The sequence below is a fragment of the Natator depressus genome, chromosome 23 (assembly GCF_965152275.1).
Source record: "Natator depressus isolate rNatDep1 chromosome 23, rNatDep2.hap1, whole genome shotgun sequence".
Taxonomy (NCBI): Eukaryota; Metazoa; Chordata; order Testudines; family Cheloniidae; genus Natator; species Natator depressus.
The window spans coordinates 10,852,671-10,868,357 of record NC_134256.1 but is presented as its reverse complement, the minus strand read 5'-3'; the positions used below and the strand labels follow the sequence as shown (position 1 = coordinate 10,868,357).

The 15,687-nt window shown below is 44.2% G+C and overlaps 1 protein-coding gene across 1 annotated transcript in view; it reads right to left on the bottom strand.

Annotated features, from left to right (window-relative positions):
* Positions 1-15,687, bottom strand: part of LOC141976803 (butyrophilin subfamily 2 member A2-like) — a 98,775-nt gene that overhangs the window by 30,411 nt on the left and 52,677 nt on the right. The window contains exons 19-25 of the mRNA XM_074937967.1: positions 14,695-14,715; positions 14,094-14,114; positions 10,518-10,538; positions 4,090-4,110; positions 3,684-3,704; positions 1,588-1,614; positions 1,303-1,329 (exon numbers count right to left, since the gene is read on the bottom strand). Coding sequence (XP_074794068.1) covers positions 1,303-1,329; positions 1,588-1,614; positions 3,684-3,704; positions 4,090-4,110; positions 10,518-10,538; positions 14,094-14,114; positions 14,695-14,715 — 159 coding nt within the window. The remainder of the gene's footprint in view (positions 1-1,302; positions 1,330-1,587; positions 1,615-3,683; positions 3,705-4,089; positions 4,111-10,517; positions 10,539-14,093; positions 14,115-14,694; positions 14,716-15,687) is intronic.

The window sequence follows — 15,687 nt, the reverse complement described above, 5'->3', positions numbered from 1 at the left end:
AGTCTACACAATCATGAATGATCTGGAGAAAATAAGTATTATTAACTCCTTCACATAACACAAGAAACAGGGGTTACCCAATGAAATTGACAGACAGTAGGTTTAAAGTAAACAAAAGGAAGTACTGCTTCCCAGAACACACAGTCAATCTGTGGAACTCATTGCCAAAGGATGTTGTGAAGGCCAAAAATATAATGGGGTTTAAAAAAAGAATGAGAAGTTCATGGAGGATATCTCCTTCAATGACTATTAGCCAAGATCGTCAGGGATGCAAGCCAGTGCTCTAGGTGTCCCTAAGCCTCTGACTATCAGAAGCTGGGACTGGATGACAGGGAATGGATCATTAGATAAATTGCCCTGTTCTGTTCATTCACTCTGATGCATTAGGCACCAGCCACTGTCAGAAGACAGGATACTGGGCTGGATGGATTATTGGTCTGACACAGTATGGCTGTTCTTATGTTGCTTCCCTAGAGCCTTTGTTTCCTGTTCCCAGTAAAGTTCTGTGTGTCATACTGTTATTGAGTGTGACCTTTCATTTGTTGGGACTTATATTAATATATTGTGTTGTTCATGTGCTGGGTTATATTCCTTGTAAATAGATAAGTAGCATTAGTCATTTTCCCAAGGGACAGCACCCCTGTGTCCCAAGCATACACAGGGGTCACCTTGGGTGGAGGCACCAGGTGCTGAAATAAAGAACCCAGGACCCAATGCATGCCAGGAGGGGAGACAAGCCACTCTGATTAGCAAACAGCAGGGAGGAGGCTTAAGCCACACAAGGAGGAGGGGCTCTACATGAAATACAATGTTTGCATTTCCCTCAGAGACATGTCTCTGCAGCAGGGAGGGCTAAAGGAGCCTCTGACTCCTGTGAGGAAGAATAAAGCTGGCAGGGAGTCAGGGACTACTGCCAGTGACAGACAGGTTTGATTCTGAACTCAGGCTGCAAGCAAGCAGAGGTAAACCTCCCCTTCAAGGGAGCTGGAAGCCCTAGCACAATGAAGAAACTCCCATTATTCATACTTTTATCAAAAATGGAAGAAAAGTTTTTGTTAAAACTTTCCAGAAGAAAAACAAAATCATTGCATTTGAGGAAAGGCAGTGACTGAGCACTTGCAACTCCAACTGTGGTTATTTCACTAAATTATGAGGAACTGATAATAGTAGAGTTTTACAATGGAAAGTCTATATCCTCTTTCTCTAGAAAGGTGACTGCCATATGAACTGTGATGTACAATAGATTTATGATGAGTGAATGACTGTATTCACTAGAAATATATGGAAATACACTCCTCTTACCTAATCTAGCGCTCAGTGTTCGTAGCACTGAAAGAAAGGCAGGCAGAAGGTTAAGATAGTCTAATTCAGCCCAATCTAATTCCCACTGAAGTCAATGGAAGCAATCATACTCTTTATTCAATTAACTACTGTTGGAAGAGCACAAGAAATTTAAAACTTCATACTCCCCTACAGTGGCTCTTGGCAAATGAAATAACCAATCATATTTTCATGTGTGCTCTATCATGGTGACTGGCTGAAACGTGCCCCTTGCTGATGGATTAACAGGTATACAGGAAATTTTACCTTCCTCAGAATGTTCTTGTTTCTTTCCTAGAGGAGGAGAAGCAAAAAAAGGACAATTTTCATTTGACTAAATGTTTCCTTTTAGTCATTACCATACGCACACACACTACTCTCACTGAAATTCATGACCAATTCCTGTTGACTGCAATGGGAGCAGGAATAAGTCTATGGTCTCCATTTATTCCTGTCACACTCTAGGATTCTCTTTGATGTCAAGCTGCCACCTCCACATCTCCTTTTCAAGATTAGGAACCCCTCCCTTTTTTGAAGAGGAAACACTCCAATGAGAAGCGACTGGAGTTCCCAATAGCTCCACAGCCCCACCGTGGTAGGGGATGATCTGGCCCTTAGTTCCCATGAGGTCCACTTGGGAAGAGGGGTGGAAACATTGTTTAAATACTACAGAATTACAGACTAGTTGTAGGGTGATAGGGTCGAGGAATATTTAGACCCAAATCCAACCCGTGGTTAGGGTACTCACACTGGATATCCTTAAATTCCCTTCTCTGTCTGCTGAAGGGAAGGGATTTGGAGAGACATTCCCTACCTTTCAGCTGAATGGCCTAACTACTGGACTATGGGTCTCTCTCATTGAAGCTGTTCCTCTTTAATTAAATACATATTAAGTGTGCGTGTGAGGGTACCACCTTATAAGTTGGAGACCCAAGTTCACTTCCCACCTCTTCCTGAGGAGGAGGAGGGATTTGAACCTACAGCACACACTTTTCAGGTGGCTGTGCTCACCATTCACTTTTGGGACATCCTGATGTGAGGTGCTTTGAGTCTCTCCTGTTGAGCCTCTTTTACTTAGTATAAATAATTGAAGAGTCATTACAGCTGGACACTGGGTTTCAGCGTCAACAGACAAGACTGACGGAGGGTCCATACTGGAATATCCAATAGCCCAGTGGTTAGCACACTGGGAGGAGTGGGAAACCCATGTTCAAATCCTTTCTCCTCCTCAGACAGCAGGGGGAATTGAACCTATGGTCTCTTACATCCCAGGTGAATGCTGTAAGCACAGGGCTAAAAGTTATGAGGTGGTAATTACCACCCACAGATTCTTAAGGGGACCCAATCCAGTAGGTGGCCTGTGAGTACACCTACTGGAATATCTGCTCCCCACGAGATAGGCAGAGGAATGCCTATCTGCTTCTGGTTCATGGACCATTCTAGGGCCTAGAGTGAGTCAGCAATGTGTGTGCCCACAAGTGGAAAAATCAGTACCACGGGAACTTTTACAGTAAAAACTTATGTGCTGAGTGAGTTTAGGTGACTACAGTTAGCTGAGTTGGAGTGGCAGCTGAGTTGGAGCATTTTGAATAGCAGTGGCCGCTAAGAATGGCGGTTAGACACCTGAGCCCTATCAGTATCCTCCAACTAGGCGTTCCCTTGCCTCTGCGGATCTGGACGTAAACGTCTACATCACTTTTGAAAATTTTATGCTCTGCCTTCTCCAAAGTTGAAGGCATTTTGAAAGGTTACAGAGTGGCTGGGTTGCAATTTCATTTATCCCTAGACAGGCCATACGTTTTTCAAAGCTGGAGGAATTTTGAAAACTTGGAGAGTGGAAAAATGGAAAAAAATGAAAAACAAACAAAGAAACAAAAAAAACCTAAACAACTTTCATTCTATTGCATTCAATGGGGGGAAAGGGAAATAAAGGGAAAAAGAGAGGGAAACATCATTTTAAAAAATGGAAGACGAAAATTTAGCAAATTTTCCTGTGAATTTTTTTTCAAAATGAATGAATTTTGTATTGTTTTTAATAGAAAAAATGATTTTTTTTACCAGCTGCAATCATGGCATTCTCAGCCAATATGCAAGGTGGGTTAACAAATTTTTGCTTCTTGTGAACCGCCCCAAGCCTGATGCTCCAAACCAAGCCTAGATAAAGAATATTCCCAACAATACACCAGTGAAAAATAACCCAGATATGTCTAGCTATTTTATGCAGCAGTAAACTATCCCATTCTGCCTCTTGCTGATCAGTGCTTCTCTTTGTTTCTTCAGCAAATATACAAGTACACACAATTCCACCACATGCTCCATCTCTCCTCAGTTTGAGAAGGCTACATAAATGAACACAAACTTACCCCTTCCCATCCGTAGTTCATCTGCAAAGGAATGACATACATTTGAGTAACTACATATTTTTGCCTTTTTCTGTAAACATTTGGTGGTTGACTTTGGATTGGTGCCAGTTAAGTGTGAGCCATGGAGAATACAGATGTGTAAGGAATTAGCTCCTCCTCCACCTCACAGCCACACAAGTCAACCATGAGCAGCATTTCAGTTTTTAAAGTGCATTATTTCCCCCCCTCCATTATTAAGAATGAAGTAGGATTGAAGTCCATCATTAGAGTTGCTTATCTGATTCCTGGACTGCTCACTGTTGCTGAACACACCAGTACAGGCAACTCACCAGGTGGCAACTCCACCCTATCCCATCTGTCCCTCCTCTGATTGAGTCCAAGGCTACAGACATGAAGGCAAACTTACCTCTCGCCAACTGTATTTGATCTGCAAAGGAATGACACACATTTCACAAACAGCATAGTTTTTGCCCCGTTTTCTAAATCAATGTTTTTATGGGGTAGGAAATGTGGTATGTGGCTGCAAGGTTTGAGCTACAGAAATGCTGCATGGAAATGATTGTGGATGCAGATAGATGAGGAGGTAAGGAACAAGTTCCTCCCTCATGCCCCATCCACACAAATCAACCCTACTTGGCATTTCACAGTTTTCAAAGTGTGTAATATTGCCCTTTTATCAGGGGTCGGCAACCTATGGCACGCGTGCCAGAGACGGCACGCGAGCCGATTTTTAATGGCACGCTGCTGACTACAGCAGCGTGCCATTAAAAATCCGGCCCAGCCTGCTCTTCTCCGCCCCCCACTCTCTCCTTGCAGGGCAGGCAAGTTTCCCCCTCCCCCCGTCTCTTCCCCCAGTGTGCTGGGTTCCTGCCCCTCCTCCTCTCCCTCCCTGCGGCCGATCAGCTAACGGCCCTTGCTACAGATCGGGAAAGGGAAAAGCGGATCCGCAGCGCATTCTCTGCTCCAGGGACCTTGGGGAAGGGGGTGGAATCGGCATATCCCCTCCAGCCCCCTGCCTTGAGCCGCTCAGGGCAGGGGGCTGGGAGCACCCCCACGACCGCAGCCCACACCCCCAGCCCTCTTCCCTGACCCCTGCACCCCCCACACACCTCAGCCCCGTGCCCTGACCCCTGCAGCCCCCCACAACCCCAGCCCTGACTCCTGCACCCTCCTCACACACCCCCAGCCCCTGCCCTGACTCCTGCACCCCCCACACATACCCAGCTCCCCCACACCCCATGCCCTGACTCTTGCACCCCCCACATCCCCACCCCCACCCTGAGCACCAAACGGGAGCTCCTGCACGCACGCACACACACACACACATTCCCACCTGCATCCCTTGCACCAAATGGGAGCTGTCCAGGTAAGCGCTCCACACCCAAACTTCCTGCCCCAATCCTGAGCCCCCTCCTTCATTCTAGCTCCTGGCCAGACCCTGCACCCCAAATCCCAGCCTGCTTCTTCACCCCCAGCCCTGTGCTCAGTGCACTCCCACCCTCATCTCAGTGCAGAGAGAGGAAGAGAATGGGCTAGAACCAGGGAGAAGGTAGGTACCTACTCTATGTGGACAGGGCCAGGACCCCAGGCCGAGAGTGGGCTGAACCGCTCATCCCACTGCCGGTCTGGGGTTCTGGCTGCCAGCCCCTTGCCAGCCGGGGTCCCGGCCGCAGGCCCCGCTCAGCCTGCTGCCGGCCTAGGTGAACGGAACCCCAGGCCGGCAGCAGGCTGAGCGGGCCAGTGGTGTAAGATCAGCATTTTAATTTAATTTTAAATGAAACTTCTTAAACATTTTGAAAACCTTGTTTACATAATGCATCCGATGAAGTGAGCTGTAGCTCACGAAAGCTTATGCTCAAATAAATTTGTCAGTCTCTAAGATGCCACAAGTCCTCCTTTTCTTTTTGCGAATACAGACTAACACGGCTGCTACTCTGAAACCTGACAATAGTTTAGTTATATAATATATAGACTTATAGAGAGAGACCTTCTAAAAAACATTAAAATGTATTATTGGCACGTGAAACCTTAAATTAAAGTGAATAAATGAAGACTCGGCACACCACTTCTAAAAGGTTGCCGACCCCTGATTCAGAATGAAGTAAGATGGATGGATTGAAGTCCAGCATTGGAATCAATTACCTAGTCAGTTTGCAGCCTCTGGCTCTTTTTGGACTCATTCTGGACTGACACTCCACAGCTGCTACAAACTCCTCTTTAAGTCTGTGGCTGCCTGGGAGGCTGCACTACATTCTGTCATAAGATGACTTTGCTACAAGGACCCATGCCCACATGCACTCTAGGCTGGAATACTCAGTACAGGAAGTAGAAATGATTTCATTGACCTTCAGAAAAAAATCATATGGTCCAGAACAGATCAGCCGGTCTCCTCAGCGAGACTCGTGCATCAATGGGGAGCTTCACTCATTACACTGGCTCTCCCGAGAATCCTAAATCAGTTTGGTGGCCCAGATACATAAAATGCTGTAGGTGCTTAATTCCCACCTGAGTCAGATAGTCCAAAATTTAAGTTGACTTACTCTGTAGATGCCTAAAATCCCATTGCATCTATTTTTTCCTGTAAAAGAGCCATTAAGCTTCTGCACAGCCACCTCATTCTGAGCACCTGGGCACATCTCTCACATCTAAGACCAAGAGGGATCCTCAAACTAGGTGAAACTAGGCATTGTGCCAACTACCTCACCTGGAGGGGCTGCTGTGGTAGGTGTTCTCAAAGCTCAACTAACTCCCCACAATGCTAGTGGGAGCAGGACTGAGCTCAGTGGATAATCATGGGATGTGGGAGACCCTGGTTTAAGTCTCCCCCTTGCCTGAAGTAAAAATGGGATCTGACCTTGAGTTTCTTACCTCTGAGATGCGTGTCCTAACCACTAGTCTATAGAGCACTTCTTATGCTCTCTTTGCCCATTGCTTAATGTACATGCAATGGAACAGCTTCAACAGGAAACATTGCAAGAGTCATACATCATAATGTCTCACAGTCCTATTGTTATGGCATTCAGCTGACAGGTGGGAGACCCAAGTTCAAATCCCCTCTCCTCATCCAGATGGGGGGCGGGGTTGAACTGGGGTCTCCCACATTGTGGGTGAGTGCTACAACCATTGAGACCAGGGTGAAAGTTGCTGTTTTCTCCTCCTCCCCCCTGCCAGTTTCACATGGAGTTAGATGTGCCCCATGCCATTCTTACAAGAAATGGATTAGGCGCCTGACTCCAGGAGAGGAATCCAGACTGTGGATCCCGAGCAGAGGTAAGTGCCTACCTCCCTGAGAGGGCTGGGGCTTAGGATACATCCCTCACCTCGGAATCATCTATCAAGTAGCTTAGGCACCTCCCCGGCTATTATGGTGTCCTTTGTTGATCCTAGATTGAAGAACATCTCTCTCCCCATGCATCATATAGGCAGTCTAGGCTTTGTGGGTTCTGTTTGATGGCCGAGCTCCTACAAGTTAGGTGTTGCAATCTCCAACATTGCAATGCCCAAGTCCATTTGTGGATCTGGGTTTTAGTTCATTCTCCATCTCACAGCCATGCAAGTCAACCACGATCAGCACTTCGGTTGTCTATGTGCATTATTTCCCCCTGCTATTATTAAGAATGAAGTAGGATTGATGGATTGATCACCAAGTCAGTTCACAGTCTCTGATTCCTTCTGGACTCCTCATTGTTGTGAGCACTCCAGTGCAGGCAGCTCACTAGGTGACGACTCCATTCCTGCCTCTCCCCTGCTTGAGTAAAAGGCTACGTAACTGAATGCAAACTTACTCCTGTCCCACTGTATTTGCTCTGCAAAGGAATGACACACAACTGAGTAACAGCATCACTTTAGCCCTTTTCTCTAAACAAATATTTTTATGGCATATGACATCGAGTATGTGGCTACAGGGTGTGAGCTACCGGGATGCTGCACTGAACTGATTATGGATGCAGGTTGATGAGAAGGGAAGGAACAAGTTCCATCCACATGCCCCATTCACACAAGTCAGCTCTGATCAGCATTTCACTGTTTTCAAAGTGTGTTATTTAGCCTTCTTATTACTCAGAATGAAGTAGGATGGATGGACTAAAGCCCAGCACTCAGTTTGCAGCCTCTGGCTCTTTCTGAACTCATTCTCAGTGAACACTCCAGTATGCACAGCTGCTACAAACTCCTCCTAACATCCGTGGCTGTCTAGGAGGCTGAACCGTATTCTGTCAGAAGATGACTTTTCTGCAAGGATCCATGCCCACATGCACTCTCGATGCACATAGTAGGGTGTAGGAATGATCACATCAACCTTCAGAAAACATCATGTGGTCCAGAACACATCAGCCTGTCTCCTCAGCAACACTAGTCCCCAAAAGGTCATGAATGTGGTGCTTCACTCATGACGCTCACTCTCCACAGGATCCTAGGTCAGATTTTGGACTTCATATGTTAGGCATCGCTTGCTATGGTACCTAATAGACTCTATCTGTCTGACACCACAATTTCCCTCAGCAACCACCTTCCAAGGGAACTATGAAAGGGTCAGCTAGAACCACTGGCCTACTGCAACTGGCTTTAGAGCTGCTTTCTGAAGGAGGCAAGAAAAGCATCCAATCTCACCACTTCCAGAGCAAGTCTGATACCCACCTGCTTAACTTGGCTTTGCCATAGCCCCAACACAGAGAATGAAGAGAGAAGAATAGATTACAAGGCCAGAAGGGACCTCTGTGATCATCTAGTCTGACCTCCTGTGTAACACAGGCCATTGAACTTCCTCAAAAATAATTCCTAGAGCAGATCTTTCAGAAAAAACATCCAATCTTGATTTAAATCTTGTCAGTGTTGGAGAATACACCATGGCCCTTGCTAAATTTTAACATAAACCTCGGTAAATTTTTCCAGTATTTAGTCACCCTCACTGTTTGAACTTCCAGCCATTGGCTCATGTTATACCTTTCTCTGCTAGACTGAAGAGCCCATTATTCCTGTTCCCAATGTATGGTACTTATGGATTGTAATCAAGTCACACCTTAACCTAATCTTTGCTAAGGTAAAAAGATTGAGCTCTTTGAGTCTATTACTATATGGAATGTTTTCTTATCCTTTAATCATTCTTGTGTTTCTTGTCTGACCCCTCTCCAATTTATTAACATCCTCCTTTAATTGCGGGCACAAGAACTGGACACAGTATTCCAGCAGAAGTTGCACCAGTGCGAAATACAGAAGTAAAATAATCTCTCTACTGCTACTTGAGATTCCCCTGTTTATGTCCTAAGGTTAGTCTTATTGGTCATAGCATAACACTGGAAGCTCATGTTCACTTGATTATCCACCATGAATCCCTAATCTTTTCAAAGTCACAGCTTCTCAGGATAGAGCTGCACTATCCTGTAAGTATGGCCTACAATTTTTGTTCTTAGATGTATACATTTACATTTAGCTGTACTAAACCACATATTGTTTCCTTATGGTGAATCCACCAAGCGATCCAGATTGTTCTGTATCAGGGACCTATCGTTTTCATTATTTACCACTTCCCCAATTATTGTACCACCTGCAAACTTTATCAATGAAAATTTAATGTTTTCTCCCAGGTCACTGATAAAAATGTTAAATAGAAAAAGGAGAAAGAACTAATCCCCCACGGGACCCCATTAGAAACAATGAACCCCATGGGAACCCTTCTGCCTCTCCTCTCCCACTCAATGAGGATTTTTTTTTCTGAAAGTTATACTCTGGGAATTATTTTGGGAAAATTATACAGCTTGTGTTAGACAGGAGGTCAGATTAGATTATGATTTTTAATTTGCTTGGAAACTCTAAACATGATTATATTATATATTTGTAGATAGACAAATTGATATAATAAGGGAAATTATTAAGAAAAAATTAAGTCAAGATTACAGTGTATGAATCTATAAATAAAAGTAGATTAAGTAGGAAGGACACAGATTTGTGTTTCATCCTTAAAGTCTTTTTCAGATCTGACTCAGGTAGAAGTTGAGATGTGAATGGATGTTTTGTGTGAATAAATACTGAATTTTTTTTGCATTTTGACAATTATCCTCAATGGGACTATTTATGTGGGGAAGGATATCTCATGTAACTCAGAGTTTGTGGAATCGGACACCTACAGTGAAGTGTCTTTTCTTAAAGTCTGCTGTACAATGGATTATTTAGGGGCTTTGTGATGGGGTGTCTACTTTACACAAGGACTGAAGGGGTAAATTAGATCAATTAACATTAGGCTGCTCCTGAAAGAAACCTAGGGCATGCTAGGGCCAAATTGCACATGAAGTCCTGTTGGGGGGTCGAAGGGGGAAGCTGGGCAGCATCTATAAAGAGAGGAAGTTGGCATGCTAGGGGAGGAAAACTGCAGTTGCAGTCCCTGATACAAAGGGGAAGAGCAGGAAGCTGTAAGGGGAGAGTAGGAAGCTATACAGGGAAGGAGCAGTGAGGGCTGGAAGAGTAAAGCCAGAACTGCTGGGCTGAGGGTCCATGGACTGGAACCCAGTGTAGAGAGTGGGCCCAGGTTCCCCTACCAGCCACTGGGGCAGTGGCGCAGTTAGCGTGAGGGCTAAGCTATGGGGAAGACAGTGCTTCCACTCCTGGAGCATGAGAGGCAATGGAGTAACTGTGGGGAACAACTGACTGAGTAACCGCAGGAAGGAGTGCCAGACCAGGTGACAGAGCTAATTCCCCAGATGAGCCACAAGGAGGTGGCACCAAGCAGTGCGTGGACCAGTCCTTGTCACAGGCTTATATTTAGACTTGGAAATACAGGATGTACATTTGAGTTAAAAAAAAAAAATCAGTGAAACTGCTTAGAAATCTGAGCAAACTTACCATTTTCAAGATGGAGTTGTTCTGCAAAAGAATAAACTTGATCAAGATTTGTAATTTCCTTGTTGTTGAAAATTAGATTTTCATTACCAATGACTACATAGATTCATAGACTTTAAGATCAGAAGGGACCATTGTGAGCATCTAGTCTGACCTCCTGCACATTGCAGACCACAGAACCTCACCCACCCACTACTTTAATATACCCCTAACCTCTGGCTGAATTACTGAAGTCCTCAAATCATGGTTTAAAGAGTTCAAGTCGCAAAGAATCTATCATTTACATTAATTTAAACATGCAAGTGACCCATTCCCCATAATGCAGAGGAAGGCAAAATCCCCCCAGGGTCTCTGCCAATCTGACCCCAGGGGGAAATTCCTTCCTGACCCCAAACATGATAATCAATTAGACCCTGAGCATGTGGGCAAGACCCACCAGCCAGACACCTGGGAAACATGGTAGACCAGAATTGCACACAGCATTCCAGATGAACGAACAGGGGGAAGTCCCAGATGACTGGAAAAAGGCTAATGTAGTGCCAATCTTTAAAAAAGGGAAGAAGGAGGATCCTGGGAACTACAGGCCAGTCAGCCTCACCTCAGTCCCTGGAAAAATCATGGAGCAGGTCCTCAAAGAATCAATCCTGAAGCACTTACATGAGAGGAAAGTGATCAGGAACAGTCAGCATGGATTCACCAAGGGTAGGTCATGCCTGACTAATCTAATCGCCTTCTATGATGAGATTACTGGTTCTGTGGATGAAGGGAAAGCAGTGGATGTATTGTTTCTTGACTTTAGCAAAGCTTTTGACACGGTCTCCCACAGTATTCTTGTCAGCAAGTTAAAGAAGTATGGGCTGGATGAATGCACTATAAGGTGGGTAGAAAGTTGGCTAGATTGTCGGGCTCAACGGGTAGTGATCAATGGCTCCATGTCTAGTTGGCAGCCGGTGTCAAGTGGAGTGCCCCAGGGGTCGGTCCTGGGACCGGTTTTGTTCAATATCTTCATAAATGATCTGGAGGATGGTGTGGATTGCACTCTCAGCAAATTTGCGGATGATACTAACCTGGGAGGAGTGGTAGATATGCTGGAGGGCAGGGATAGGATACAGAGGGACCTAGACAAATTGGAGGATTGGGCCAAAAGAAATCTGATGAGGTTCAATAAGGATAAGTGCAGGGTCCTGCACTTAGGACGGAAGAACCCAATGCACAGCTACAGACTAGGGATCGAATGGCTAGGCAGCAGTTCTACGGAAAGGACGTAGGGGTGACAGTGGACGAGAAGCTGGCTATGAGTCAGCAGTGTGCCCTTGTTGCCAAGAAGGCCAATGGCATTTTGGGATGTATAAGTAGGGGCATAGCGAGCAGATCGAGGGACGTGATCGTTCCCCTCTATTTGACATTGGTGAGGCCTCATCGGAGTACTGTGTCCAGTTTTGGGCCCCACACTACAAGAAGGATGTGGAAAAACTTGGAAAACGTCCAGCGGAGGGCAACAAAAATGATTAGGGGTCTGGAACACATGACTTATGAGGAGAGGCTGAGGGAACTGGGATTGTTTAGTCTGCAGAAGAGAAGAATGAGGGGGGATTTGATAGCTGCTTTCAACTACCTGAGAGGTGGTTCCAGAGAGGATGGTTCTAGACTATTCTCAGTGGTAGAAGAGGACAGGACAAGGAGTAATGGTCTCAAGTTGCAGTGGGGGAGGTTTAGGTTGGATATTAGGAAAAACTTTTTCACGAGGAGGGTTGTGAAGCACTGGGATGTGTTATCTAGGGAGGTGGTAGAATCTCCTTCCTTAGAAGTTTTTAAGGTCAGGTTTGACAAAGCCCTGGATGGGATGATTTAATTGGGGATTGGTCCTGCTTTGAGCAGGGCGTTGGACTAGATGACCTCCTGAGGTCCCTTCCAACCCTGATATTCTATGATTCTATGAGGTCTCACCAGTGCCTTGTATAATGGTTGTAACACTTCCCTGGCTCTACTGGAAATACGTCACCTGCAGCATCCTAGGACTCCATTAGCCCTTTTCACAGTGACATCACATTGGCAACTCATAGTCATGCTGTGATCAGCCAAAACACCCAGATCTTTCTCCTCTGTCACTTCCAACTGATACGTCCCCAATTTATATAAAAAAATTCTTGTTATTAGTTCCTACTTGCATGACCTTGCACTTTGCACTCTTAAATTTCATCCCATTTCTATTACTCCAGTTAACAAGGTCATCCAGATCTTCTTGTATGGTATTCCAGCCCTCCTCCACATTGGCAATACATCCTAATTTTGTGTCATCCTCAAATTTTATTAGCACACTCCCACTCTTTGTGCCAAGGTCAGAAGTAAGAATATTAAATAATATTGTCCCAAGACTGATCCCTGAGGAACTCCACTACTAACCTCACTCCCTCAGTTTACCTTTCAGTATGACTTGTTCTAGTCTCTCCTTCAACCAGTTTCTTATCCACCTTTCAATTTCATATTAATCCCCATTTTAGCCAATTTAACTAACAATTTCCCATGTGGAAATGTACCAAATGCCTTATTGAAATCCAAATAGATAATATCTACTGCAATTCCCTTGTCTAAAATATCAGTTATCTTCTCAAAGAAGATCAGGTTGGTTTGTCATGATCTACATTTTTCTAAAACCATGTTGTATTTTATCCCAATTACTGTTAACTGTTATGTCCTTAATTATTTTCTCTTTCAGAATGTGTTCCAAGACATTGCATACAAATGAAGTGAAACTAAAAGGCCTGTGGTTTCCCATATCACTTTTTCCCCTTTTAAAAAAATAGAAACTATATTAGCAGTTTTCCAGTCATAGGTTCTGACCCCCAAGTTTACAGATTCATTAAAAATCCTTGCTATTGGGCCTTCAATTTCATGTGTCAGTTCCTTTAATATTCTTGGATGGAGATTATCCAGGACCCCTGATTTAGTCCCATTAAACTGTTTGAGTTTGACTTCAAATTCGGATGTGGTAATCTCTACCTCCATATCCTCGTTCCCATTAGCCATGCTGCCACGACCCCTAAACTCTTCATTAGCCTCATTAAAAGTGGAAGCAAAGTGTTTGTTTAGGTGTTGGGCCATGCCTAGATTTTCTTTAATCTCCACCCCATCCTCAGTATTTAGCAGTCCCTCTTCTTCTTTCTTTGTTTTCTTCTTAACACAAACAGTTAACTTCTGGAATAGCAAGAATTAGCCACTTTCAGGCCCTGATCTAAAGCCAAGTAAAATCAATGTGATACTTTCCATTGGATTTGATGGGCTTTGAGTTAACCCTGAAATTCCTCATAAAATGTATGTACATTTACATATTGTGGAAAGACCATTTTTGCTATTGAGATTGGAAGAAAAAATGGAGTAGATTTTTTTGAGAAGTTACAGTACAGAAGCAGCCTTACTCAGAACCATTCATATGCTGAATTAAGATGTTGTATAGCCAACCCAATGATACTTTGATGACCGGTGGGAGGAAGACCAATATTTAGAAAACAGATGGAAAAAACTTCCTCACAGACAGCTACATATTTGAATGAAAGTGCTTAAAAGTCAGCTTTGACTTACGGATTTTCTGCTGGAATATGTCTGAAAAAGAGATGTTCATCCATGTGCAACACATTCAGAGTTTTTTCTCCAGACTGAGTTAGATAATGTAACTTGTTTTTTTAACTAAAGGATCTATTAAGTTATCACATACATCATAGCAACAGAGAGACTTTCTACTTTGATTCTTGACATAAAAAGGAACAAAGGGTAAGACCAGATTATATTTGATTCTGTACAATGGGACAAATGGAATTTTGGCCTGCTTAATATCTGTTCAGAGCAGTCCCATCTTGAGCTCTCCTCTGCTTGAAAAGAAGACTACAATCAATCAATGTACACTTTCTCGGTGCCTTCAGTAGATTGGTTGCAAAGGAATGACACACATTGAGTAACTACATCTTTTCCCCTGTTGTGTAAACCAGTCATCTCAATTGTCCCCCAATAAATAGTGCTCAATCTCTCGCATCCCAGATGAGGGACTCTCCTTGACTCTTTCTTCATGAACAAGTGAAAAGATTTCTAGTTATCACCCTTTTAAAGAAGCCCTGCCTACCCCACTTACCAAGAGGCCAATATTTGACCTTTCCCCTCCATACATCAGAAATCAGAACAAACTTACTCTTTTCAACCTGGAACTGGCCTGCAAAAACAAGCCAATATTGTCAATAAATGCATTTTCTTTTGAAAGTGAGGACTCAGTCCTGCCCCATTGACATCAGTAGGACTGCTGCCATTGATTTCACTGAGAGCAGGAACAGACTCCAAGTTAACAATTGTCATGTTTTATGTTGCAATATGCCCAACCTGAAACCATTACAGCCCCCAACACAGCTCCCAAACCCCTTCAGCCCTCTCCCATTGATAAACACCCAATCCCTGCAATCTAATCATCAGAGAATACCCAGATTTCCCAAGGGAGAAATGCTGTCAAACCAACTCAGAAACACACAGAATCCCACTTTTGCCCACGAATAAATGACTCACCTGGACTTGTCCATCCCAGTCATGCTGACAAGCTCCCTGTCCCTGAAGCAACTGCAGAAACCCTCCCTCCCCCCGTGCCTGCACAAATGAATCATTCAGAGCTTGTCTATACTTGAGCTGTGGGTGTAATTTCCAGCTCAGATAGACATACCCACACTAGCTCTGATTCATAGAATCATAGAAATGTATGTCTGGAAGGGGCCTTAAGAAGTCATCAAGTCCAGCCCCCTGTGCTGAGCCAGAATGAAGTAAATCTCGACCATCCATGAGCTGTGTTTGTCCAACCTGTTCTTAAAAACCTCCAATGATGGGGATTCCACAGCCACTTTTAGAAGTCTATTCCAGTGCTTAACTACCCTCATCATTGGAAAGTTTTTCCTACTATATTACCTAAATATCCCTTGCTGCAGATTAAGCCCATTATTTCTTGTCCTACTTTCAGTGGACATGGAGAAAATTGATCACAGTCCTCTTTATAACAATCCTTAACATATTTGAAAACAGTTATCAGGTTCCCTCTTGGTCTTCTTTTCTCAAGACTAAACATGTCCAATTGTTTAACCCTTCCTCATAGGTCAAGTTTTCTAAGCCTATTATTATTTTTGTTGCTCTCTTCTGAACTCCCTCC